The sequence below is a fragment of the Tachysurus vachellii genome, chromosome 9 (genome assembly GCF_030014155.1).
Source record: "Tachysurus vachellii isolate PV-2020 chromosome 9, HZAU_Pvac_v1, whole genome shotgun sequence".
Lineage (NCBI taxonomy): Eukaryota > Metazoa > Chordata > Actinopteri > Siluriformes > Bagridae > Tachysurus > Tachysurus vachellii.
In genome coordinates, this window is record NC_083468.1 from 12,387,691 (window position 1) to 12,413,754 (window position 26,064).

At 38.6% G+C, this 26,064-nt stretch overlaps 1 protein-coding gene across 1 annotated transcript in view; it reads right to left on the minus strand.

Annotated features, from left to right (window-relative positions):
* Positions 1–26,064, minus strand: part of reln (reelin) — a 395,099-nt gene that overhangs the window by 81,697 nt on the left and 287,338 nt on the right. Inside the window, exons 27-45 of the mRNA XM_060877712.1 lie at positions 23,519–23,725; positions 23,105–23,340; positions 22,708–22,865; positions 22,417–22,624; positions 22,233–22,309; positions 21,960–22,118; positions 21,517–21,711; positions 19,803–20,076; positions 19,483–19,623; positions 19,193–19,370; positions 17,514–17,598; positions 17,238–17,420; positions 2,621–2,789; positions 2,425–2,527; positions 2,044–2,270; positions 1,736–1,959; positions 1,296–1,446; positions 462–720; positions 1–250 (exon numbers count right to left, since the gene is read on the minus strand). Coding sequence (XP_060733695.1) covers positions 1–250; positions 462–720; positions 1,296–1,446; positions 1,736–1,959; positions 2,044–2,270; positions 2,425–2,527; positions 2,621–2,789; positions 17,238–17,420; positions 17,514–17,598; positions 19,193–19,370; positions 19,483–19,623; positions 19,803–20,076; positions 21,517–21,711; positions 21,960–22,118; positions 22,233–22,309; positions 22,417–22,624; positions 22,708–22,865; positions 23,105–23,340; positions 23,519–23,725 — 3,484 coding nt within the window. The remainder of the gene's footprint in view (positions 251–461; positions 721–1,295; positions 1,447–1,735; positions 1,960–2,043; positions 2,271–2,424; positions 2,528–2,620; positions 2,790–17,237; positions 17,421–17,513; positions 17,599–19,192; positions 19,371–19,482; positions 19,624–19,802; positions 20,077–21,516; positions 21,712–21,959; positions 22,119–22,232; positions 22,310–22,416; positions 22,625–22,707; positions 22,866–23,104; positions 23,341–23,518; positions 23,726–26,064) is intronic.

Sequence of the window (26,064 nt, forward strand, 5' to 3'; positions counted from 1 at the left end):
AATAGCAGGAGGATGTGACCGAGCAGGAAGCAGAGAAATCAAATTGGATCAAGGCATCCTGACCTACACTGATATCAGTGGTGACAGCATAGCGAGTGTTAGACTTTTCAATAAAAGCAAAGGCATTGCCTTCTGAGCCACACACAGGCATACGTGTGCCACCTGGATGAAGAAGCCACAAACGTTCATCTGTGGTGGAGAAGTTATCCTCTAGAGGGCCCCAGCCACTTGCACTGCCACCTACCACCACCTTAACACACCAACACAATCAAGAATATAAGATGATATTAGGTACTTTCACTGCAGTTGCTTTTTTTCATAGTGCTTCCATTAATGTTATTTTAAAGTATTTAATTTATATGCTGTTTTTTCTGTTCAACATGAGCTATGTAATGAGATTTTTTTGAAGTCTAAAAGTACGTAGTAGACAAGTGCTTTCTATAGGTTTGGAATCAATATACCTTATCAATGACCCAGGGACTGTGGACATAATCATTTTCATATGGCTGCCACCAACGTAGGCGAGTGTCAGTGGTGCGGGCTTGCAGTGGAATCTCTAGAGCAATAAGCTCAGCTTGATTGCTGCTATTAGTGTAGAAGAATTTCTGTAGGAGGTTCCAGGATATTCCTCCATTCACTGAGAATTGCAGCAGCACAGGCTGGGAACGTGTGTCAGGGGAAGCTTTTCCACAGCCCAAACGCAAAAAAAACTGTACAAACCTATGTAAAAGACAGTTGAAACAGCCTAGAACCTTGTCTGATCCATTAAAACTGACAGTATATCCTGTGAGTATAGTGAGAAGAAATAATAATTTAGACAATATTTAATAAATAGTGCTTGTATCTACTTCATATTGAAATAAAAAGTACCTGTTGAGTGAGTACTTAAAAATAACACTGTCAAGAATGAAATGATGATGCAAATGCAGGTAAGGCAGCTTTTATGAAAAATCCAAATCAATAAGCAATGTTAGGCGCAAACACTCAGGCACTGGTCAGTGGTCAGAAAAAAGTTTGCCTACTCTTTTCAGTGAACTCATGCATGGAAATCAACAAATGAGAGAAAACTGTCTAATTTGCAGAAATATTTTTTGTCAGTTGGATCCAGTGAGACCAAACAAAGTCTGGTGAAGTCCGTTTGATAAATGTATACCCATCTTATACACTAATGGTTGCTGTAAAAATAGTTTAATAAGTGTGTACCCACTGTGATTGCAAAGTACCTACATGTCCAAATCTTCAGTCTTTAGTCTTCAGTTTAATTATTTCTTTTTTCTTTTAGTGGTCTTACTTACCTGGCATTAGACAGATCCATGTCTATGGTTTCTAACATGCGCAATCCATCCTCATTGAAAAACAGGTGGTTTCCACTAGCCATGATGCCACATTTCCTAGAGGGCTTTCCGCCACTAACCAGTTTGAAATTCCTGGCTTCTGAAGTATCATCTTTGACAATAAAAAAAGAAAATGTTCAAACACCACAATACAGTATTGCCCACTGTGATACTTTTCTAAAGAACAGTTTTACCTAACCACAGCAATTTTATTCAAAGACATATCTGTCTCAGTAAATAATTAGAGAACAGTATAAATTAAATGAGTAAAAATGTTTGGAATTCAACAATAATGCTACACATGATGCTTTACCAGTTTACCAGCAATCAGAACAATCACACTAAAAGTGTCTCACTGGAACAATGCATGACATTTTGTACAAATGTGTACTCCTCTATACCTTCAAAGTCTGCTTTCAGGAAGTCTGGATTTGGCACATCTGCAACAGAGCAATTTGGGCCAGAATAACCATTGTCACACTTGCAGTAAGTGCCCTTCATACATGTCCCATGGCTGCTACACATATCTTGACATGGAGGACCAATATAAACATTGTCCAAGGCCCAGGTTGGAGGTGTCATGCCAGCCAAATAGAATCCCTGGTACCAACGAAACTGTATAGATCTGCAAGATAGTGAGTGGAACTTTCTAGGCCCTGTTGTAGCACACAAATAGGACAAGCTCTTTTTCTTATTTTGTTTTCCTCACCCACATAGATGCAGTTTACCAACATGAATCATTTCCCTCCTCCAGCCCTGAAGTGTTCCCGGGAAGTATATGCTGGCTGGATGGAGCTCATTTGAGCAAAGAGTGTTGGGTATTGGACTACCTGTGCACAAAGGAACTAAAAGGTGCCATGTGGCCCCAAAGTTGTGGGAGAACTCCAGACGCACAGAATTTAATGAAGAGCTTATTGCTGTACAGCCCACATTTATCTGTTGAACATAATGACAATTTATAATAATCAAATACTTAGAGACTACAAAATACCCTGTGTGGTTATAAAAGTTAATTAATATAATATTTTAAAAATACCCATTTGAAAAATGTTTTAAGCTTGTAATTCTTGTGAAAACCTGTGAATGATACCTCAAACTGAAGAACAGTGTTCTCATTGACATCAATATTTCTAGTGGTGATGGAATGTTCTCCCAATTCACTAGACATAAATACCAAGGATGATTCATATTCTCTGTACAAAGAGTGAAAGTTATTATCAGACTAGAAACAAAATTGAAAATGTTTTCATAATTGTAAAATGTTCACATTTTCCAAATATACTTACAGTCCTAATTTCTGGTAAAGACAGTAGCTGTCAATTTTGCCCCCTGGGTAGAACAACCAGTTGGAATCCTGAGGCTCAATGTCAAAACTCTCTGAGAGAACTGGAAAACTGTTCAAAGAGTGGCCATCAATGATAAGATCATCAATGACCCACACCTCCTCCTTTTTGCCTGTGAAGTGAACATAAATGTTAATTTAAAAAATTAAATGTTAATTAAACATTTTAAAAAGATTTAATTTTTTGCTTAAACACATTGGCTTTTAGTTGTTGTTTTTTAAGAAAAAAATTTAATTTGTAGTGCAAAACAATAACAATTTTTTTATTTTATTAAAAAAAAAAGTTTCAATAAAACAGAAAGTAAAACTTAGTTTGGAGTTTTACATTTACAATACTAGGCCTAGATACTAGAAATTATAACACCACTTAACCTATTCCTGTTATGCCAAAAGAATCCTGTATGGTCATCTTGCACCAAGATTCCATTTGGCATTTTAACCTCTAAATCTGTTGGCATTCTGTCACTTTTTTCCACCAAACATGAGATCCTGGAGATCCTGAGATTTTTTCTTGAGTTTCACATTGTCTCAAAGAGTCTATATGTGGGTTCTATAGTTACATATAGTAAGGCTTGTCGCTTTTGTAAATAGGGATTTAGAAAGGAAGGATATAGAAGGAAGATTAAGGAAGAGGAGGCCATAACAGTGCAAAGTATTATTTAAGTTTTTTTGAATGGATGTAGACTGGCTGGATATTTTGATGTCAATCTTGGTATGTATCACCTCAAATATTGTTAAACATCTCCAAATATGTGAAATTTTGATTGCAGAAAATAGATATAAGATCTAGCTTTAGTTACCAAGTTATGTTAGCCTATAATCCCATTGTCTGGAGTAATTCAGAAAAGGATCCCTTTTGTGTTTGAGTTCTCTCTATGTTTTCTCGTGTTATTTTGAGCTTTTTTCTCTCCTCTGTTGACTCCTCAGGTACTGCATTTGTAGAGTGGTAAAGATTTTTAAGTTCTCTAAAAAAACAAAACATAAAAGAACTATGACAGAATGACATTATTACACTAAATTATATAATTGCTACTTGTAAATGACCACTTACATGGCATTTCAACTGCAGCTTTAGATTTGAATAGGGATTTCTATATATTAATAGCTGCTTTGTGTGACAACCCCACCAGTAACTTCCCCTCTGTACCACCAGAGGGAGCCATTGCCAAAGAATTAACACTCTGGGTTGATCAGTAATTTTCGGTGTCACAAATATTGTCAGCAGAGCGGGGTGCCTTAGATGGGGAAAAATCAGACCCAAATACGTGGTAAGCAATATATATAATAAAATATATTAAAATTGACACACTTAATTAGGGCAGCTAAATACAAAACATGATACAAGAAACCAGAAGCATAGAGCAAATAACAAAACAGAGACATAATTTGGAGATGCCATTTCCACAGTGGTGAAACTTCTCCACAGCAGAGAAGGCCACAAACAGAAGTGACGACCCAAATGCAGGGAGGTGATGACTCTGGCAATGAACAATAGGTTCCTTAAGATTCAAAATCATGATAGCAAATTCACAGCGGATTGGAACCTGGAATTATAAGAAGGGCAAAAAGGAAACACGAGTCTGTAATCCAATATCAGAGTCCGTAAATGTGAGTGTGGATCAGAAGCTGTCACTCTAAATTAAGCAAAATTATGTCTGATTGGTTAAAACCATACAGTTTGCATTATGAGCTGAAACTTACGGAGCTGATTTCATTGGATGCATTTAAAATTATTTTGAAAGACATGGAGGAAGAAATATCTGTCTGTAGATGTTTTGCCTGATTAGGTTATGTACTGTTTCCATGTATCATAATGCTAAATGAATGTGCTTGTAACAAATATGTGTTGTTTAATATGTGTGTGATCGCTATGAAACTCACTCTGGAGGGAGCTCAACATTCTTTCACGGTATAAATGGACCATAGAAGCCTCCAATATCTCCAGCAGGCCAAATGCATTAAAGGCGGGGTGCACAATGTTTGAAAGCCAATGTTGACATTTGAAATCACCAAAATAACCCAAATGGGTGTCACCCCTGTTTTGATAGCTCCGCCCCACTCATATATACGTAACCCAGGCAACTATTATGGAGGAACCTGGCCAAAGGTATATTTTTTTATCAATAAATGAACTCCATCCATCCATCCATCCATTTTCTACCGCTTATCCGGGGCCGGGTTGATTTAAATAAATCAACAATTCATCAATAAATGAACTCAATGAGTAATACTATGGTAATACAGGTCAAATGTGTATTTGTAGTACAGTGTGTTGTACCGTGAAAGGTTTAGCGCTGTTTCACGTGGAAGACAACGTTCAACACCTAGAACCCGAGGCAGAGGTAACGGCAGGTATCCGCCATGTCAATCTTTCAATCGCTTTTGGCTAATGTCAGACACGCGCATTGAACACTCTCTCTACCGCATATTGAGAAGACACACCCCTTTCTGCTCATTGGCCACACGTTTGTTTTGTTAGTCGGCCCGACTCAGTTTTCTGAAGCATTTTTCAAACATCATGCACCCTGCCTTTAATCTATGCCAGACTCATTGGGATCTGTTTTTTATTTTTTTATTTTTTATAAATTTCAGCTTACCCTCTCCCACTATCTAGGTTCTAAGAACCAGAAACCAGATGCCTTGTCTCATGTTTTTCTCCAGGAAGACCCTGGAACAGTTGAAAGGCCTATTCTGCCCATCTCTATAGTTGCACCTGTTCAGTTAGGAATAGAGACAGTCTAAGGATTCACTCCCCTGTCCTCAAGGGCTTACTCTTTCCTAATCCTAATACAGATATCCTAATAATAATAATACATTATTGTTGATCATTTCTCAAAGGTCTGTCATTTTTTGAAATTGACAAAACTCTCTCTGCTAGAGAAACTGCTGAACACAAGTGAGCAACACACTTTTGGATTCCATAACTCTTTTTTATGCCATGTACAATCCATTGAGATACATTTGGCAGACGTTGCCATGCTGCCAAATGATCTAAGAGAGGTATCATTCTAGCAGCCCTACCTTGTTTGGGGCCCTAAAAGAGTGGGATGTCAGGGAAGCACCATAATGTGCAATTACCACGAAAGCCTAGTACATATGAGCTTCAAGTCCTGCTTGGTCCCTGATACACCTGAGGTTCCAGGGTTATGAGAAGGACAGATAGCTCACAAATGTCTCTTCCAATATTGGCAGCTGTTTTTGCATTTCTTCAGAGCCTACTGCCCACAGTGAAACTCCTTATTTGCCTCGGAAGAAACCACAGAGCATGCTTCCAAGTCCAGAACAAAGTTTGAGGAGAGGGTGAGTGAAATGGGAGTACCTACCCAAGCCATGGGGACAGGCACCTGACTTGAAAAGAAAGACAGGGAGCAGAGGAGCTTCCTGAGCTTTTAATGGAAACACAGTAGTTCATGTTTTATATTGTCTTCTTGTCTCTTTGGATGCAACTTTACTTGCAAGATAGACAACAATGACAGCCAATTCACACAGACAGACAGACAGACAGACAAATGACTTGCAGACATGGTCTGAGAAACAATGCAAAAAACTTCAATGTATTTCTGTATGTTCATTTCAGTTCACTCACTTCACTCATCATCTGTTCAAAACCCACAATTGGGTGTGCATGTGTATGTGTGTGAATGAATGTGGGACTTGTAAGATTAGTTTCTGTGTATTGGAGTAGTATAAAAGTTGTATCCATCCAAAAGTTGTTCATCCATTTCATGAATAAAAATTTATTGTTTTAAGCTGTTGATCTTTAAATATATAAAGTGGTGTGAAAGTGTTTGCCTGATTTTTTTCTTTTTTTATTTTTTTGCACGTCACACTTTCAGTGTTTCAAATCATCAAACAAATTGAAATATTAGTCAAAGATAACACAAGTTAACACAACATGCAGTTTTTAAATTAATGATTTTATTATTAAGGGAAAACAAAATCCAAACCCACATGGCCCTGTGTGAAAAGGTATCTGCCACCAAAATGAACTCATCCAAGATGTCACAAAAGACCCCACAAAAACATCCAAAGAACTGCAGGCCTCACTTGCTTCAGTTAAGTGTTCATGACTCCACCATAAGAAAGAAACTGGGCAAAAATGAATTCCAAGACAAAATCCACTGCTGAGCAAAAAGAACATGAAGGCTTGTCTCAGTTTTGCCAGAAAGCATCTTGATGATCCCCAAGACTTTACTCTTTACTCAGAGAAAATACTCTGTGGACTGATGAGACAAAGTTTAACTTTTTTGGAAGGTGTTACATAAATGTAACACTGCATTTCAGAAAAAGAACCATCATACCAGCAGTAAAATATTGTGGTGGTAGTGTAATCATCTGGGGCTGTTTTGTTGCTTCAGGACCTGGAAGACTTGCTGTGATGAATGGGACCATGAATTCTGCTGTCTACTAAAAAAATCCCGAAGGACAATGTGCAGCCATCTGTTCGTGACCTCAAGCTAAAGCAAACTTGGGTTCTGCAGCAGGACAATGATCCAAAACACACCAGGAAGTAAAAAAAAAAAAAAAAGACTTTGTAGTGGCCTAGTCAAAGTCCTGACCTGAATCCTATTGAGATGCTGTGGCATGACCTTAAAAAGGCGGTCCATGCTCAAAAACCCTCGAATGTGGCTGAATTACAACAATTCTGCAAAGATAAGTTGACCAAAATTCCTCAACAGCACTGTAACAGACACATTGTGTCAGGATCCAGTGCTTTTGTTTATGTTCTGTGTCACGTGTCTGCCCCACCCTTGTCTTTTCCTCCCGCCTCTGCACACCTGTTCCTGATGAGTTAATTGTCTTGTTTATTTAACTGTGCAATCCTTGTCTCTTGTCGCATTTTGTGTCTCATCTGGTTTCATCTGTGTTCCTGTTTTGTGTTTTTAAGATATTAAATCAGTTTATACATTTATACAGCTGACAAAAGTTATTGCAACTGCTTGATTACAGTTCTTGCTGCTTGTAATGATGCGACACTGCTAAGGGTGGCCCAACCTGATTTAGGGGCAAGCACTTTTTCACACAAGGCCATTTAGGTTTGGATTTTGTTTCTCCTTAATAATAGAAACCTTCATTTAAAACTGCATGTTGTGTAATTTTTGACTAATATTTAAATTTGTTTGATTTGAAACATTAAAGTGTGACAAATGTGCAAAAAAATACAAAATCAGGAAGGGGCAAACACTTTTTCACACCTGTATGTGCGTGTTTATATATATATATATATATATATATATATATATATATATATATATATTATAGAGAGGTCTTTTTCACACTAAGCTGCCTGAAGGGCCAGAACAAATTACCTTGCGGGCCGGATCCGGCCTGTGGGACACCAATTAAATATCCTGGATATACACAAACATAAAGCTTTGTGATTAAGTCTCAATAATAGTTGTTTAAAATGGTTCTTCAATGCTGATTGGCTGAATGTGGCCATCTTATACAATAATAATTAAAAATTATTTTTAGCAAATTGAGCTCAGTCAGACTTTTTGGGTCTGAGAAACAGACATATGAACATAAGTAATCTCAGTGGCCAATTTGAGCCGGACTGAAGCAGACCTCTCTGCACCTACCATTTTCATCATGATAACTTTATAGGAGACTTGCTAAATACATTCTTTATCCTAAATAGCTGATGGTGGCCAGGTTATGGTGTTGGACAACTGAGTTTGAATCCCAGGTCCACCAAGCTGCCACTGCTGGGCCCCTGAGCAAGGCCCTTAACCATCAATGGCTCAGTTGTATAAATTGAAACAAAATGTAAGTCACTCCGGATAAGGGTGTCTGCTAAATGCCAGAAATGTAAAATGTAGATGTAAATATTGTCACACTTTCTTTGCTTTAATCTATGACATATCAAATGCATGCAGATATAAAGGAAACAAAAGGTGTTTCTGATGTCGTGAGGGCTTTTTATGATGCACGGTGTCAGGTGACTGACAATGCAGGCCAGAGTGATGAAGATGCAGAGTGATCCATGCTTACTCACTAGAGATGAGCCGGATACTCGGCTGAAACGAGTATCTGGTACGGATAAAGCACTTCTGCCGAGTACGAGTATTATACGAGTAATACGAGTCAATATCTGTGCTCGGATTGAATGAAAATCATCATTGGGTAGCTGATTGTGTCAGCGTTCTGTGATAGGCTAGTCACAGCGCCCCTCCCCTACACACATACAGATGTATTGTGTTGCTGTGTCTTGCTCTGCTCACTCACAGAACAGCTCTCTGTCTCTCCCTCAGTCACTCGGGTTCGCGGGTCTTTTCCGTTAATGTTTAGGGTTTCTTCAGCTTTTTACATTGGGTTGTAACATTAATAACATGTACTTACTAACCAGTAGAGTTCTGGTAAACGTGGGTTCGTTCAGACGTGGTGCTTGCTTGGTAGAATGCGACTCGCATTGCATCTCTGCATGTCGATTTTTTTCTTTTTTAAACCTTCAGCTGTCTCTAACCAGTAACCAGACACTGAGTGTCTGTCACATTTTTGCTGTATTTCATAAAAACATAAAGGTAGTAAGCTAGTGTTATAAATATTACAAATTAATTATTACCGGTTAAAGCTCCGCCCATTTCAAGACAAGCCCCGCTTACTTCCGGGTTAAGCCCCACCCACTCCGAGTACGGATACAGATACAGATAATTCATATGGTTAACATACGGATACAGATACAGATAATGCTGTACTCGCTCATCCCTATTACTCACACTCCCTCTCTCTCTCTCTCTCTCTCTCTCTCACTCTCTCTCTCTCTGTCTCTCTGTCCTCTCACACACTCAAAGCACATCTCACACACACTATGCGATTTGTTTTACGTATAGCGTTTATATGAGATATATATATTATATGTGAGAATGGTCCTACTGTTTACGGGTTTGACACTTTACTGAATTCCAATGTATTACTGAATGACTTGCCTGTTGAATATCGTTATCTTTATTGAATATTTTTAATAATTATTTTTTCATGCTTTCTATCTCTCTCACTCTCTCTCTGTCCTCTCACACACTCCAAGCACATCTCACACACACTATGCGATTTGTTTTACGTATAGCGTTTACTGTTTACGGGTTTGACACTTTACTGAATTCCAATGTATTACTGAATGACTTCCCTATTGAATATCGTTATCATTACTGAATATTTGTGTGGACAAATTGGTCCTACTTGTTACAGGTTTGACACTTTACTAAAAAAAATGACTTTGAATGTACAGTATTACTAAATAAGTTGCCTGTTGAATATTGTTATCATTACTATCGTTACTTTTTGTACAGTATAGCTTAAATGTGTTACTAAGTGATTGGAATGTATTGTTAACATTGTTGTATATTTATTTAATTAGTGTTGTTTGTATGTGTGTTATTTTTAAATTATTTGTTTTATGTGATGGACAATATTGAAACCTGAAATTGAAAATATTTATTTTTTACTATTTATTTTATGTTACTATTTATTTCATTTGGAAGTTATTTATTTCCCTGATGTCATATGTTCCATGTTCTCTTGTTGGTTTATGTCTCTTTTTATAATAATAATAAAAAAAAAACATTTTTAAAATAAAGGATGGATTTATAGCATTTTTGGAAAAAAATAAAAATAAACTTTGAATTTATATTCAACAAAATTGTTGTTTCATTTAACAATCACTGTTTAACATGTTCAGACTGAGCCAACAGACCATTTTAACATGATAAATTAAATATAAACAAAATGTGTGGGTCTAGGTATAAAAAGGCATTTTCATAAAAACTATTAAAATGGATTTATAGTGTTTTGGAAAAGAGCTCCTCAAATGCCTTTAATTTCATCACTTTTCAGTAAGGGTACCAAATTTGTGGAATGCTTTGTCATAGCAGCACAAACACTGCCACATGCAAACTATGTGCTCTTCACCCAATGAATTTGGTGGCTCTGAAGAGACACGTACCATGGGCATTGCCTCTGAGTGTGGCTGTGAGGCGGGGTGGCCAAAAGCGGTTCTTCACTCTCCCGAAGTAGGTGAGCTAGAGAAGGCTGGTTTAGCACTATGGCAGGTAAGCTTTGATAAATTTTGGGAAAACTAATGGTAGTCTTTTCTCTGTCCTTTTGTTTCCCCGGACACGCTGGACTGAAGACACAATTGACTGGCTGGACTGACTGGACTATTGTAATGCATTACTAGGTGGTTGTCCTGCATCTTTAATAAATAGGCTACAGTTAGTCCAAAATGCAGCTGCCAGAGTTCTCACTAGGACAAGAAAGTATTACCATATAACCCAAATTTTATCATCTCTACACTGGCTACCTGTTAAGTTTAGAATTGATTACAAACTGCTGCTACTTACGTACAAGGCTCTTAATGGTTTAGCTCCCATGTATCTAACTAGTCTTCTAACACGTTACAATCCTTCACGCTCTCTGAGATCACAAAACTCAGGACTCCTGGTAGTCCCCAGAATATCTAAGTCTACTAAAGGCGGAAGAGCGTTCTCTTATTTAGCTCCCAAACTTTGGAATAGTCTTCCTGATAGTGTTCCTGATAGGGCTCAGACACACTTTCACAGTTTAAATGTAGATTAAAAACTCATCTCTTTAGTCAGGCGTACACATAATACATCCCATAAATATTGTGCACTATCACACTAGACTTGCACATTCTTATGAACAGCAGATATGTTAATCCCTCTGCACTGCGCTTCTCTTCTCTTTTTCTACCCATGCTGAGACACCCATGCTATGATCGTCTTCCGTGCGTTGAAATTTTTGGACCTCCACTGAGACAAGGCTGACTCTGTTAGAACCCTGAGACATCTACAGATCTACCAGCTCCAGTTGGACTCTGTGATACTTGTATATTTGTAACCACACCATCTAGTGTCACCCATATGAGGATGGGTTCCCCTTGAGTCTGGTTCCTCTCAAGGTTTTTTCCTTTACCAATCTAAGGGAGTTTTTCCTTGCCACTGTTGCCTGAGCCTCCTCAGACTTGCTCATTGGGGACAAATACACATACACACATACATACATACATACACACTGTGAACTGTATATATCTTGAATTTTTTTTATATTAATTCTTTATACTTCTCCTTATGTGTATCTTTTGTTCTATGTTTATGTTCTGTAAAGCTGCTTTGTGACAATGTCCATTGTAAAAAGCGCTATACAAATAAACTTGAATTGAATTGAATTGAACAATGCCTCTAGAGCATGCCAGCCAGCCATCGCCCCTCGGTTAATGCACTTATCCAGCTCCAGCACATCTTTCCTCCATCACTGATGACACCTCCCTGCATAGACTCACCAATCTTCAGATGCACTGCCTCCACTTTTCACATTTCTTTGCACTTTGCACTTTTGAACTCTGTGTTCCACCTCACAGCGCGAGTCACTACAGATTATTTAGCTGCTAAATAGACCATGATTTTAAATTGATTGGATTTACAGCCTGAGAAACAGTTATGTTGGCTTGTAGAAGCCAACATTCTGTTTTACTTATTGTTGTTAGAGAAAAATGTATCAAAAGTAACTCCTTCAAGGGCTTTCGAGCCGCATGAACCAAAATCATATATGTTGTAGACCTTGGTCTGAAGTTTCTTATGATCCAAGTTCCAGTACTCACAGTACTGGTTCTCAAAGTGGCCTTTTTTGGCATAGACCCCCATTATAAATTTTAGAGGTTTATATCTCAGCAAGCTTTTGAGCTATCTACACCAAACTTGGCCAGCTTCTTTAGAGTGGTACTCTGGGCAGAATTGGTGTACCAACTGGCCTTTTGGTTTTCCCGCAGCCCTGCCAACAAAATATGCAAATCAAAAAACTATCCACAACATTGACACATCAAAACATTCAAAAGCTTCCTCACGGGGATTCAGATGACGTCACGTGCAGCCCTGCCACCAAAATAAAAAAAAAAAATAACCCAAAATGGACATGTGATATATGAAAACACTCAGTACAATGAGGTGAATTGGATCAAGGGTATGGGTGACATCACATGCTCATGTCTACTCATATCTACCAAAATTATTGGCACCCTAGCATACCAGCCTTTGGGAATACTTGCTCCGACAAGCCAACATCAAAGTTTGTTGTGACAAACTTTACAAATCTAGTTTATATCTAATCACACACTCTATTACCAGAGGTGGGTAGAAACGAGTTACATTTACTTGAGTAAGTTTTTGAAAAAATTATACTTCTAGGAGTAGTTTTAAATCACTATACTTTTTACTTTTACTTGAGTAGATTTGTGAAGAAGAAACTGTACGCTTACTCCGCTACATTAGGCTACAATGATCTCGTTACTTTTCTTTTTACCTCTTTGGTATTCTATGCATCAATTTTAATGTTTTATTTTGATAGATAGAGAAACTTCTGCTAAGGCTCTACCACATGACTGTGTTTCACCAATCAAACGTAGTTGTGCAGTCTCTTCACGTTACCATACTCAATCTCAGTGGCGGGACGGGTTAGTTAGCAACAGAGCAGTTTTGTCGAGTTCAGCTGTTTCGAGTTTTTTTTCTGTGCTCAACTTTACTCAGCGCCGCAAGGGCCGACAAACAGATGACATCAGACGTGTCGTTTCTTGCAGCGCCAAACACACATATTTAAAGGGATAGTTCACTCAAAATGAAAATTCTGTCATCATTTACTCACTCTCATGTTCTTACAAACCTGTATAAATTTCTTTGTTCTGATGAACATGAAGGAAGATATTTTGAGAAACAAAAACAGCTTTGCAACCAGAAGCTTTAGCTTACCTGAAACTAAGGAAAGTACTAGAGGCTTCCTGAAATTAATTAAAGGAGTAGAGATGTATTTCATTATTATTGCCCTTTCATCAAGGCATCAAATGTGCAACAATCACAACACAAAAGAAATGAAATGTGTGTGTGTTTCCTTCTGTTGTTCTGTCACTGGAGACACACACACACGCCTCGTTCTAGTTCTGCCTGGTAAAAAAGTATAAAGGTTTGGAAATGTGTGTTACTTGTGCATATTTATTTTTTATTTATTATTATTTTATTTATTAACTACTTGAATTTACCTGAATTATTTTAATTTAAGCTATTTTGTAATTATTCATTCATTCATTCATCTTCTACCGCTTATCCGAACTACCTCGCGGTCACAGGGAGCCTGTGCCTATCTCAGGCGTCATCGGGCATCAAGGCAGGATACACCCTGGACGGAGTGCCAACCCATCGCAGGGCACACACACTCTCATTCACTCATGCACTCACACACTACGGACAATTTTTCCAGAGATGCCAATCAACCTACCATGCATGTCTTTGGACCGGGGGAGGAAACCGGAGTACCCGGAGGAAACCCCCTAGGCACGGGGAGAACATGCAAACTCCACACACACAAGGCGGAGGCAGGAATCGAACCCCGAACCCTGGAGGTGTGAGGCGAACGTGCTAACCACTAAGCCATCGTGCCCCCCATTCTGTAATTAATTAATTTTAATTTATTTTATTGATTGGATGAGCCATAATTTGCCTAAAGATTATTTTGTATTTTTGTCTGTCTGATTGCTGTCGTGTTAAAAAATAAATCAGACGATACTCAACAGTTACTCAGTACTTGATTGGTTTTTCACCAAGTACTTTTTTACTCTTATTCAAGTAATTATTTGGATGTCTACTTTTTACTTTTACTTGAGTCATATTATTCTGAAGTAACAGTACTTTTACTTGAGTACAATTTTTGGCTACTCTACCCACCTCTGTCTCTTACAGAACTTTGTTGCACACCGTACACTGTTAATCCCCTCTGATAATTTGGGAGTTATTCTTTATGTTCAACCTCCAAAGACCAAGGAAGGTGTGCTCTCTGAGACTTGCTAATTACAGCCACCAGTACATACCTGATAGGTTTTTAGACAGTGCTGCCTTAAAACTCTGCCTACTGATACTGAATGGACTAAAGAAATGATTAAATCTTTCTGCTGTCTTAGTCTTTTGGCACAGCCCCAGCTCTAGGCCTACCTGACTACAATGCTCCATTCCATCTTTGTCATTGTGAATAATCGGGACATTGTTGTGGGGGTCCTGGCCCAAAAGCATGGCAGAGGTTATTGTCACTATTTATTTTAGGTCTAAAAACTTTTCATATCCATAGGTTCTGCCTTGCAGAGTATTGAATTAGGTCATGGGGCTCACAAGTCGAGTTAGCAGAGGCGGAACAAAAGATGGGTGATTCCCTTTCTCTTGTCCTCTCTCCTGCCTCAAATATCTCCACTTCAGCTTTGGGAGCTTTCTGTCTCCCAACCTGGACAAGAATGTAATGTTATTTACATTGGGCTCTGAGGACATTGATGTAGGTGATGAGGAGCAAGCAACGGTCAAATTGCTACCTAATTCTGTGGCATTCAAGGAACTCCTGGTGGTGGTTACACACATTGTGGCTATGCTTAAAATAGATTGGCCTGAGAAAAAGGTTAGTGTCACCCACTCTAAGCTTCATGATGGCTACTTTACCATACTTTTTTTTTACTGAGGTGTTAACGTCATGGGTCAATCCATATTCTGCTTATTTGTTCTCCCCAGCCACTTTGAACTACTGAGCTATTGTGAGATAAGATGAAAATGTGTTCTACCATCCAAGACCTCTAGTGCTGCACCAGCCCTTATTGAAAAGGCCTACACAACCTGGGAGCATCCCATCCCAAAGTTAACACCTCACTCACTTTGGTTACGTTCTGACAGCTTGGCTTCAGAATTGCACTTCCTAGCATTTATCTGACAAACCTCCACTCCCTTCCTAAAAAAACAGACAAACTATTACTTCTCACCAGCACAAACAAGGATTTTTAACTCTGCTGCATTGTACCTTATGGAAATCTGGCTTAAAGAAGCCATTCCAGACCGCATGTTACATTTGCCTGGCTCCTAACTCTGCAGAGCAGATCACGTCGCCGAATTATCAGGGAACACAAGAGGTGGTGGGAATTCAAGTTCAAGTTCAAGTTTTCTTTATTGTCAACTCTTCCACATGTACAGTACATACACATAGATAATTGAAATTGTATTTCTCTCAGTCCCAAGGTGCATACTATTAACAATGGAATTTAAATAAAACAGTGCAAGGCATATGCAAATAAAGTGAAAAATGAGCAGACCAATGCTGCACAAAGTGACTGGTGCATGTTGTTGTGTGTTAGTGGGGGGGGGTGGAAGGACCTGTCAGCCTCTGAGAAGTTTCTGACCCTGAAGAGTTGGCTCTGATCCTAGCCTTGGCCTCTCTCAAGAGAGTGGGGGATTTCCAGGCCATGTGGATCGCCCCCCCGCCTGCCTAGAATTTTTCCCCTGGCATGCCCAAGGCTTTTCTGCACCCCGGGGCAGTATATGTCCCTAAGCTGCCAAGGATGGCTGGCTGTCCAGTCATACTGCTGGCCTACTGTCAACCACCCCATGAGTCGGCGGGACAGGAGAGGCTGCATTTGCCCACTGAGGGTCTTGAGGACTTATGTCCACTGCTCTAGCTCATGGAGTAACTCCTCTGCCCCATTTTGTCTGTCTTGGGGGCCCGGAATAAGGGTAATCCGGTTTCCAAGCAGCGCCGGGCGCACTTGGTAGTGGTGGCAATTAGCTCAGGCCTATGAGGTGCGCGGTCTTGCCTCACCTCTCGGCATCAGGGCTCACTCCACTAGGAGTATTGCCTCATCCAGTGCCTTGGCCAGGGGGTGTTCCCTTTGGAGATGTTTGTGCTGCAGCAGGTTGGTCCTCTCCACACACCTTTATCAGGTTCTATAACCTGGATTTGGACCCCTCTCCAGGGTCCCAGGTCCTGCAGGGCCTTGATGGTCTGTTCCAGTCTGGCACAGTCATCGACCGATGCGTGGCAACGTGGGTATAGGCATTCCCATAGCGCCAGCACTGACGCAGCGTTGAGTTCCCTCGAAAGGGAACTACACCAGGTTACGTACTGAGAAGTACGTACTGTCTAAGGTTTCTCAGGGTGTATTTGTATATTTATGGTACCAATACACCCTGAGAAACCTTAGACAGTACAGAGGTGTACCAACATGTGTGACAACATGTCACACTGGAGAGTACACCTATTATGGGGCAGTTTTATTATAATTAGGGGTCAAAGAACAAATCACTCAAAAACTATCATTTGTGTTTGCATATGTATTATTTGCAGTCCAGAGAGAACCTTACTGTTCTTGTCAAATATCTAGCAAGCCAATAGAACCCTTTTGTTTTTTTTCTTTTTATTTATGCATCTCTGCAAACATGCTGAAGCACTATTGTACTTGTTAGTTATTTTTCCTTATCAGGAGTCCTAGTATGGAAGTTGCTGGAACTGTCTACAGAAAATGTCTAGGCAGTAAAAACACCCCATGAGACAGTTTAGTATTTTATCCTTCCTCAAATGCCTACCCATGGGATTATCATAAACCATAAGACTCTTCAGTACAAAGGATGTGGTTATCTCTTCATTGTTTTGAGTATCCTGCATCACTCATTGAAACTTTTGTAAACATTGTCAAATATTATTTGTAAACAGAATTATAATGTTCAAATTAATAAACATGTATGGTCTGTTCTTACCATTATTGTAAGGCTGCCACAATCTGAAGCGTGTAGCATTAGTCTGAGCACTTGAAGGAAGAGGCAGATGCAGAAGTACAGTGTCAGTGGAGGAAGAAAAGTAGAGCTCATGCAGCAGTAGCCAGATAATTCCTCCATTCACTGAATATTGCAGCAAGATGGAGTGAGAACGTTCTGGGATTCCTAAGTGCACAACAATAAACACATTCAATCAAATTCAGTAGTAAATAAGTACAATCCATTATGAAAATTATAAAAAAAATTCCACACATTTACCCTTTGCGATAAATTTAAATGAAAACTGGATGTACAGACTGCTGGTGCAGTCCAGATCCTGTGAAACCAGCATGCGCAATCCTTCCTGAATACAAAGAACAAAAACAATCAACAATTAATTAACTACTACTAACTGAATATTGAGCCGCATGACCTCGGTTCACACTTCTGGGTTCAAAGACTTCAACAGCCATGCTCACAAGAGTAGTGTCATGAAGTATATGAAGTACTTCATGAAGTATGAAGTAGAGCAGTGGTCTTCACTATTTTTTTCATGTGAGCCACACTGATGGGACAAAGTCAATAGGAGAGCCACTTTCACCGCAAAGTATGCAAAGTTATTCAGTCTTAAATAGCTTATCTGCTTAAATACAATGTACAATATTGCAATACAATAATTACTCGAGTATGCGGATGATGCATGCTCCCCATCAGTTACCTCTTTTGTCACTGTCACATTGCTTTGTTGCTGTTCATTTTGTGTGCGGGATTGTTTGATAAGAAATCGATCCATTTTTTAGTCCGTGTGTACAGTAAACACAAGTTGTTAACTAGCATGAAACACAAACTAGCTTCTGGCAGGCCACCAAAAAACTGGCTATTGCGCAGAACGCAGTGAGTCAGTGACGAGTCAAATAATATATATTAATATATATTATTATTTGTAATAGAAAATTGATTGTTTTTAATGATATTTAAATGAAAAATAAATTTTAACCACATGATCATATCATCATATTATTTACTGCCATGCGAGCCGCATATTAAAGCTTGGCGAGCCGCAGGAGGCTCGCGAGCCACGTAATGAGTAACAATGAAGTAGAGTGTTTGCTGCAAGGTGCTTGCTATTCCTGTGTATGGCCTGTTTCTGTGTTTGTCTATTTCTTGTTGATTCGTTGGCCACATGGACTGCTTTTCTGGGTTTTTGTGATCTTTCTGCCTGCTTTTGTGACTATGATTTTGCTACTGTTTCGGATTATTTGCTGGTGCTTTAAACTGCTTTATAAATGTTTTTTTCGTTGAACATCACTCCGTGTCTGTTCCAGTGGGGGACGCTGCTCCGATTCTGGTTGTGTGACTTAATCAGCCCACCTGCCCCGCTATGTGCCTCGCTCCAAACATCTGCCTCACCAAATGCCTCGATCCCCCCGTCTGCCATGCCATGTGCCTTTATCTCCCCTCCTGGATCTTGCTGAGATCATGGTTTCCCCGTATTTTATAGCATGATATGGGATTGGCGCGTCAGGAGCCATGCGTCGAGGAGGGGGTGCAGTCAGGATCTAGCTTGGACTTTTTGCCATGTGTTTTTTTTTGTTTACGTTTCATGTTCATGTTTCTGCCCAGCCCTTGTCTAACTCCTTCCTTGTCTAATTCCTTCCTGCCTCAGTACACCTGTCCCTTGTGTGTCTAATTGTCTCCCTATTTATCTGTCTTTGTATTGTCTTCGGGTGCTCTGTTTCATTGTTCTGTCGAGTTTCAATTTTCTTTTTCTTGGTGTTTCCTGGTTTTGTTTTTTTTAGCTATCTCTGCATTTGGGTCTGAATTTTATCACGAAAACACCCATATTTCCTGACATTAGATGTTTTTGTAACTTTGTCCAAAGAAATATAGAGCAACTCAAGAGCATAACTTGTTTAATTGTTTTAAGGGGATCATAGATCAGTACATATTTAGCTTACCCCTTTAAAAATGAGAGCAGTGCCTGATTTAAGAGGCTCTCCACTCAACAAGCCACGTTCTGCTCCATATAGCTCAGGCCAAATCTCTGGATCCAGATTCTCATTGAAGTCTTCCCTAAGGCCAAATGGAAGAGGAGCCATGGGCACACAGTGTATCCCACCATAATCCCTGTCACATCTGTTTGTCAAACAGAGAAACAGATTGGAATGCAACAACATCCGCTACCTTTGATGATGTGAATCCCTTTGTGTATGTGTATATTAGAATTATATAGATGGAAACAAAGTACATGCAGTGTCCATTGTCACATAGGCCATGCCCTGAGCACATCCAGGAGCAGCCGGATGCAAGTACTACATTGTCAAGAGCCCAGGTATCTGCTCCAGGATAGAAGTGAGGCTGGATCCAGCGGAACCTTGTTCTAGGAGAACTACATCACAACAAATGCAAATACAAATTTTGCAAGCCTTAATATTTATCAGGTATGAATATTCAATCTTTAAATTACTTCCTGAATTTAGATATCATTGGGTGGTATCTAAATTCAGGGAGTAATTCAAAGATTGAATATTCAAGTTATTCGAGTTAAGAATGGTGCATGTGACATACTTGGCAGCACTGGGCAGATAAACAGTGACCCTCCTCCACTGGGAGAACTGGGGAGTACTATAGATGGAGCTCTGAGTATATCTACTACATCCAATTGCAGGTGGTACACACTCAGGTGTAACCAATGTCCACTGGTGTCCACAGTCTGTAGAAAACTCCAGGTGGACACCATGGGTTGGTGTCACAGCTTTACTGCAGCCCATACTTAGATCAAACTGCAGAAATGAGGAAGCCGACACCTCAAAGTCCCAACTTTCAGCATAGCGGAGATTCTCTGTTAAGAGGCACACAGAAATGGTAATCAAATATTGCCCTCTTGTCCAACTGGTGTTAAGGCTGTTTCAAATTAAGCACAAAGACTTGAAACAGAATCATGGATAGGAAAACTTTACTATGCATATATTTAGTAAACACTAACAGTTATCAAATGTAATTATACCACAGAGTGGTTGAATATTAGAGCTATGCTGTATGTGTAACATATAGTTCTGACTATAACATGAACAAATTAAACAAAACAGTTTTTGCCTTATAAATTGAATAGTTTCAAATTTGAGGATTAGTTGTATAAAGTGACAGAGGACACTCAAACATGACCCCAATTTTGTTTTTGAAAAACCATTGAGAATTGTTATTCCAGGCATCTTACCATAATTCTATGGCAGAGAACTTAGGTTGGAACAAAATTATGAACGGACATAGGGCCCACGTTTATTGGTTATGTATTCGCTGCAATGTTTGCAGGTGATGTGCAACATGAGACAAATGTTCAATCTGCTGGTTGGACAATCAGGATTCCTAAGTTTGTTAGAACCATAAAAGAATTGGAATAAGTGGCTGGAACCCTATGTGAAAAGGCTCACAAGCCTTATTTTTTGGAGTATTACAATTACAGCATTATTATTATTATTAGCCTTCTGGTGGTCCAGTGGCAGAATCCCTTGCTCTCAGCGCCATGGCCCGGGTCCGATTCCAGCACAGCATTTTTGTTATCTCAAGTCCCCTAGCACCATCAATAGGTTAATTTAGACAAATTCTTTACAAAAAAAAACACAATACACTGTCATACAAATGCAATTCTACTCTTCTCTGATTCTTTGAGTCATATATTATCACATTAATCTTCACAAAATTTGAAGTTTCAGTTTAATTAATTTCAAATTAATTAAAATTTATTTAAATTTATTTATTTAGGTTGTTTGCCAGTGAAGCAAATTTTTTGTCTGTTTGGGATGAACCAACATTTTTAAATGTTAAAGTCAAATACAGGCATTTTTAAAGTATTGATTTATAAGCATAAATTTAAAATTAATGAATTAAAAAGGTAAATTGTCCATTGCCCAGATTTCATGAATTTTCACTCATTTTCTACCGCTTATCCGAACTACCTCGGGTCACAGGGAGCCTGTGACTATCGCAGGCGCCATCGGGCATCAAGGCAGGATTACACCCGTGGACGGAGTGCCAACCCATCGCAGGGCACACACACACTCTCATTCACTCACGCAATCACACACTACGGACAATTTTCCAGAGATGCCAATCAACCTACCATGAATGTCTTTGGAGGAAACCGGAGTGCACGGGGAGAACGTGCTAACCACTAAGCCACCGTGCCCCCAATTCATGAATTAGTTTTAATTAAAAGAAAAGGTTTTCCATGGCATACATGAATTCAAAATGAAATCAGATTTGGCGATCAATGCTGACTTACTGTTTTCTAAATCAGAGTGGAAAATCAGGGCTGTGTCCATGGACAGACAATCAACTGTCACCTGTCCTCCAACTACCCTGAACCAGTTGTGCCTTAAGGGTGATGAACCATCAAACTTGTCATGAAAGCCACTTCTGGAGCTATCATTCATACCAATCAGTACGTCATCAAGTGCCCATTGGGCTGTGTGTTTTCCTGCAAGAAGAGGCAACAATGAAAAAAGCAAGACAATATACACACCCAAGTAATGTATGCTAGTGTGATCCCATTCTTTTCAATTCTGTTCTTCTATCTGCTAATTTAATATTATTTAAATTATTTTGCTTATTATTATTATTTTATCATGATATTTTTGATAGAAGAATTATGTATATTATTGTAGTAATTATGTAAATTTACAGTTAAGACAATCTCAATACATCAGCAGTCACATAATTTTTTACCTTGCTCAGGTTGCCACCAGCGGAACACAGTGTAAGGTGCCTTTGCTTGAGAAGGTAGTTCAATGGTCACCAATTGTGGTTCTAGAAATAGGTCAAATTCTAACTCACGCAAGAATTCCCACTGTACCCCATTATTAGTGGAGTACTGCACAATCACCCCTGAAATACATTCCAAATAAATGTTGAGTTATAGGTCCTAACTGCTTTTTTTATAAATGTATCTAAAATAGTCAGTAAAGCTGATATGGCAGCTACAAATTATAAAAATAATACCTTCATTCCAAGAGTGAGGCCTAGTGCATGCTGGGCCCATGTTCTTCCCACCAATCCGAATGTAGAATTGAACAAGCCTACAGCAATGGTCCCAAAATATGTTTATTAAGGCAACAAAAATTCAGCAATTGCTGGAATTAACATTTGGTACAAAACTAATATGAGAAGTTGTTTTAACACTAACCGAGTGCTGGTGGTGTCCATTGGCACAGTGCGAGCCTCTCGCCGCCCAGAACCACCAAAGTATAGAGCATTTCCCTCATTGATGGTTCCACAACCATCCCCTATCTGAGCCCCTCTAATTCCTTCCCAGAGAGGACTTAATTTTCCTTCAAAGTCCTCGATTAGCTCAGTAGGGCTTGGCACAGAGGGCACACAGCTATCCTGTTCCACTAATTAACAAAAGATACAATTTCTATGCCACTTTATTTGTGACATGGACACAAAACAACTTTACATCAATTAAAATTGGTACCTTCCATCCCCATGTCACAGAAGCATACTCCTGATATGCAGTCCCCATGACCCCCACAATAATTAGGGCAAGGATCAGAAATGTAAACACTGTCTAGAGCAAATGCACTAGCATCCTGGTGAACACTGCTTTCTTGGATCCAGCGAAAACGTGTCTTACTAAAGAATAGAACGAAAAAAAAGATAGGGTTCATTAAGCTACATATAAAGACAAAAGTCAAAGTTTTTTGCTTTTTTCTCTTTAGCAAGGAACCAGAAACAATTATTGAAGTCTTTCTGAAATTTCAACAAATTCAAGTTGTATCCATTCATACACAGTGTAAGGCATTAAGTATCCATGTATTCTGACATGAATTCACTGCATTTTACGTTTTTTTTTTTTTGTTAATGTAATGTACCTTGCAGCCACATTGCGTGGAATTACAACTGTAACTCTTGTCCAACGCTCATAGTCTCCAGTATTGAACACAGTAGGCTCTGTAAACTCAAGGCCTCTGCCTTTACAGTTTGCTATTCCATTGAAGCCTGGGAAACAGCCCTCCTGGACCAGAGCCCATGTGCGCCCGGCATCATGGGAATACTGGAGCTTTACAGGCGCCGTTGAACTGAACTCTGATTTGCAGCCAATGTTCAACTATAAAAAGTAACATAAGTAGTATGTATGCTAGAGTAAAAGTGGTGCTTTCAAACATTCAAAGACTATTTCAAATGTATTTACAACCCTATAACAGTAGGAAGCTAAGGTCCTTAATTAGAAAAGGCATAATTTGAGTCTTTCTATCTTTTTAATGGCTTAAATGCTTTGAAAATACCTTAAACTGCAATGTGTAGCCAGGTCTGAGGGCTATGTCTCGGGTCACAGCAACTCTATCCCCATCTGATCTTCCAAATACCATGGCAGAAGGTATGGGGGCACAAAAACTACCATTTCTTTCCTTGTCCATTCCTTCATTACCCAGCATCAGCCAGACACTCATTTGGTTTAGTGGGTAATCAAAGGCTGGCTTCTCATAAAAGTTCTGAGGATAGAAATACAAAAAAGTTTATCACAATTTCATTATGTGTGGATAATTTCTGCAGAGGTGGGAGTAAGTCACACATGTGCAAGTCACAAGTAAGTCTCAAGTCTTAACCTTCAAGTCTCAAGCAAGTCCGAGTCATTTTTTGTGAGAGTCAAGTCAAGTCAAGTCACTGCTTTATGTCAAGCAAGTCAAGTCAAGTCGTAGCTTGAGTCAAGCAAGTCACTGACAAGTCATACATATGTTTGATGATTTAACTAAATGTATATATTAAACAAACTTAAATCTACAGTATTTATGGACTATGATAGTTTTATTTGCAACAACAATGATTATATGCATTTATTTTTAAAAGGTGTCCACATACAGGTGAGTTGTAAATACAATAAAAATCTAAAAATGAATAAAAATCAAAACTACAAAGCCTAAGATGTAAATGTAACTGAAATAAGGCCAACATAAAAGCATGAAAAGTTTCAATATGCCTCAAAATGGCAGAAGACCATGGAAAAGTATATATATAAAAAAGTACAATGGTTACTTTGCAACCAAATGGCATTTTTGAACAAGTATTCCCTTTTAATGGGACATGAACACATCCTTAAATTAGATCCTTCCTTTTTAACAACAGAATAACAACAATCAATCACGTCAACCAAAAAACGTAAATTATTGAATCCCACAAACCTTGAAGTGAATTAACTATTGGAGAGAGAGAGAGAGAGAGAGAGAGAGAGAGAGAGATGATTGAAGTGAGTGTAATTTATTAATTAAAGGGATAGTTCAGCTAAAAATGAAAATTCTGTTATCTTTTTCTCACCCTCATGATGTTACAAACCTGTATAAATTTCTTTGTTTTGAAGAACACACATGTAGATATTTTGAGGACTGTTTGTAACCAAACCATTCATGAACCCCATTCACTTCCATAGTGGGAAAAAAATAATACTATAGAAGTGAATGGGGCTCATGAATGGTTTGGTTACAAACATTCCTTAAAATATCTTCCTCCGTGTTCATCTAAACAAAGAAAATTATATAGGTTTGTAAAATCATGAGGGTGAGAAAATTATAAAAAAAAAAAATTATTTTTGGGTGAACTGTCCCTTTAAATTGAATGTGTGTGCGTGTGCATGCGAGACAAGAATTTTGCTGCGCTTGCAACTCTGAGGTTTTTTATTTTTATTTTTTATTTATTTATATTTATGTTTTTTATATATATGTGCATCCCCATAAACGGTCCATACGCTTTTCACTCAAAGCCTAACACTGAAGACCAATTATAAGTGCTATTGGAAAAAAGCTGACATTTCCACATAAACAGTGACCAACCATTTACACTACATTGCGCTTGCAAAAAAATTAATTTGATAGAACTTTGTCATTCAATTGTGAGCGATGTGGTCGCATTCTGCTGTTCTCCTCTTCTCATCTTGCACAAAATCCCGGTACCTGAACTTAATTATTTTTGGTGTAGCGCCTTCCATGTTTCGTCACGACTGTTAAGGTTTATTAGTTAGTGCACGCGCTCCCTCTGCGTGCCTGCTGCGTCACGTGGTTATATTACGCACTTGCGTGCGTTTAAAAACAGATTTAAAAACAAAATAGACAAAAAAGATAAAACAAAAACAAAAAAACAAGTTATTTCGAGTCATTTAACTCAAGTCCGAGTCAAGTCTCAAGTCATGAATGTCAAGTCAAAGTCAAGTCGAGTCTTTTTTTAATATTTGTCAAGCAAGTCTCAAGTCTCAACTGTGCGACTTAAGTCCGACTCGAGTCAAGTCATATGACTTGAGTCCCCCATCTCTGAATTTCTGTGATACTGATATGCACTCTATGGTGAAAATCTTTAGCAGTAAGAATATACTCAGTTTGATTACATAGAACCTAGCATATGTGGCAAATCACAATAGACTGGATTTCTTTAAGACATTTAATTTGATACAATTCAGTGCTATACAGGTCTTTAGCCAAGTCAAATAATCAGTGAGAAATTTCCAAGGTATTGACAAGGCATTACAATAGTTCAACTTAGAGGAAATATAAGCATGAAGTAGTTTTTCTCAGTCATGTGAATAATATTTTACTTCTTCACTTTTTATGTGTCTTAGAAATCTTACCTACATGTGTTTTAATGAGATACTGGAATCAATAAACTCACAAAAGACTTCTGAACATAATGTAATTGAAAGAAAAGTATTTATTTTGTGAATTATTTATTAAGTTAATAATTTATTGTTTATAAGTTAATATTTTATACCGTAAAAGTATTAGCTGCCTGAGGAACAGGAGCTGTCAAAAACTTCAAATGTACATGGACAAACTACTCTAAGATCAGT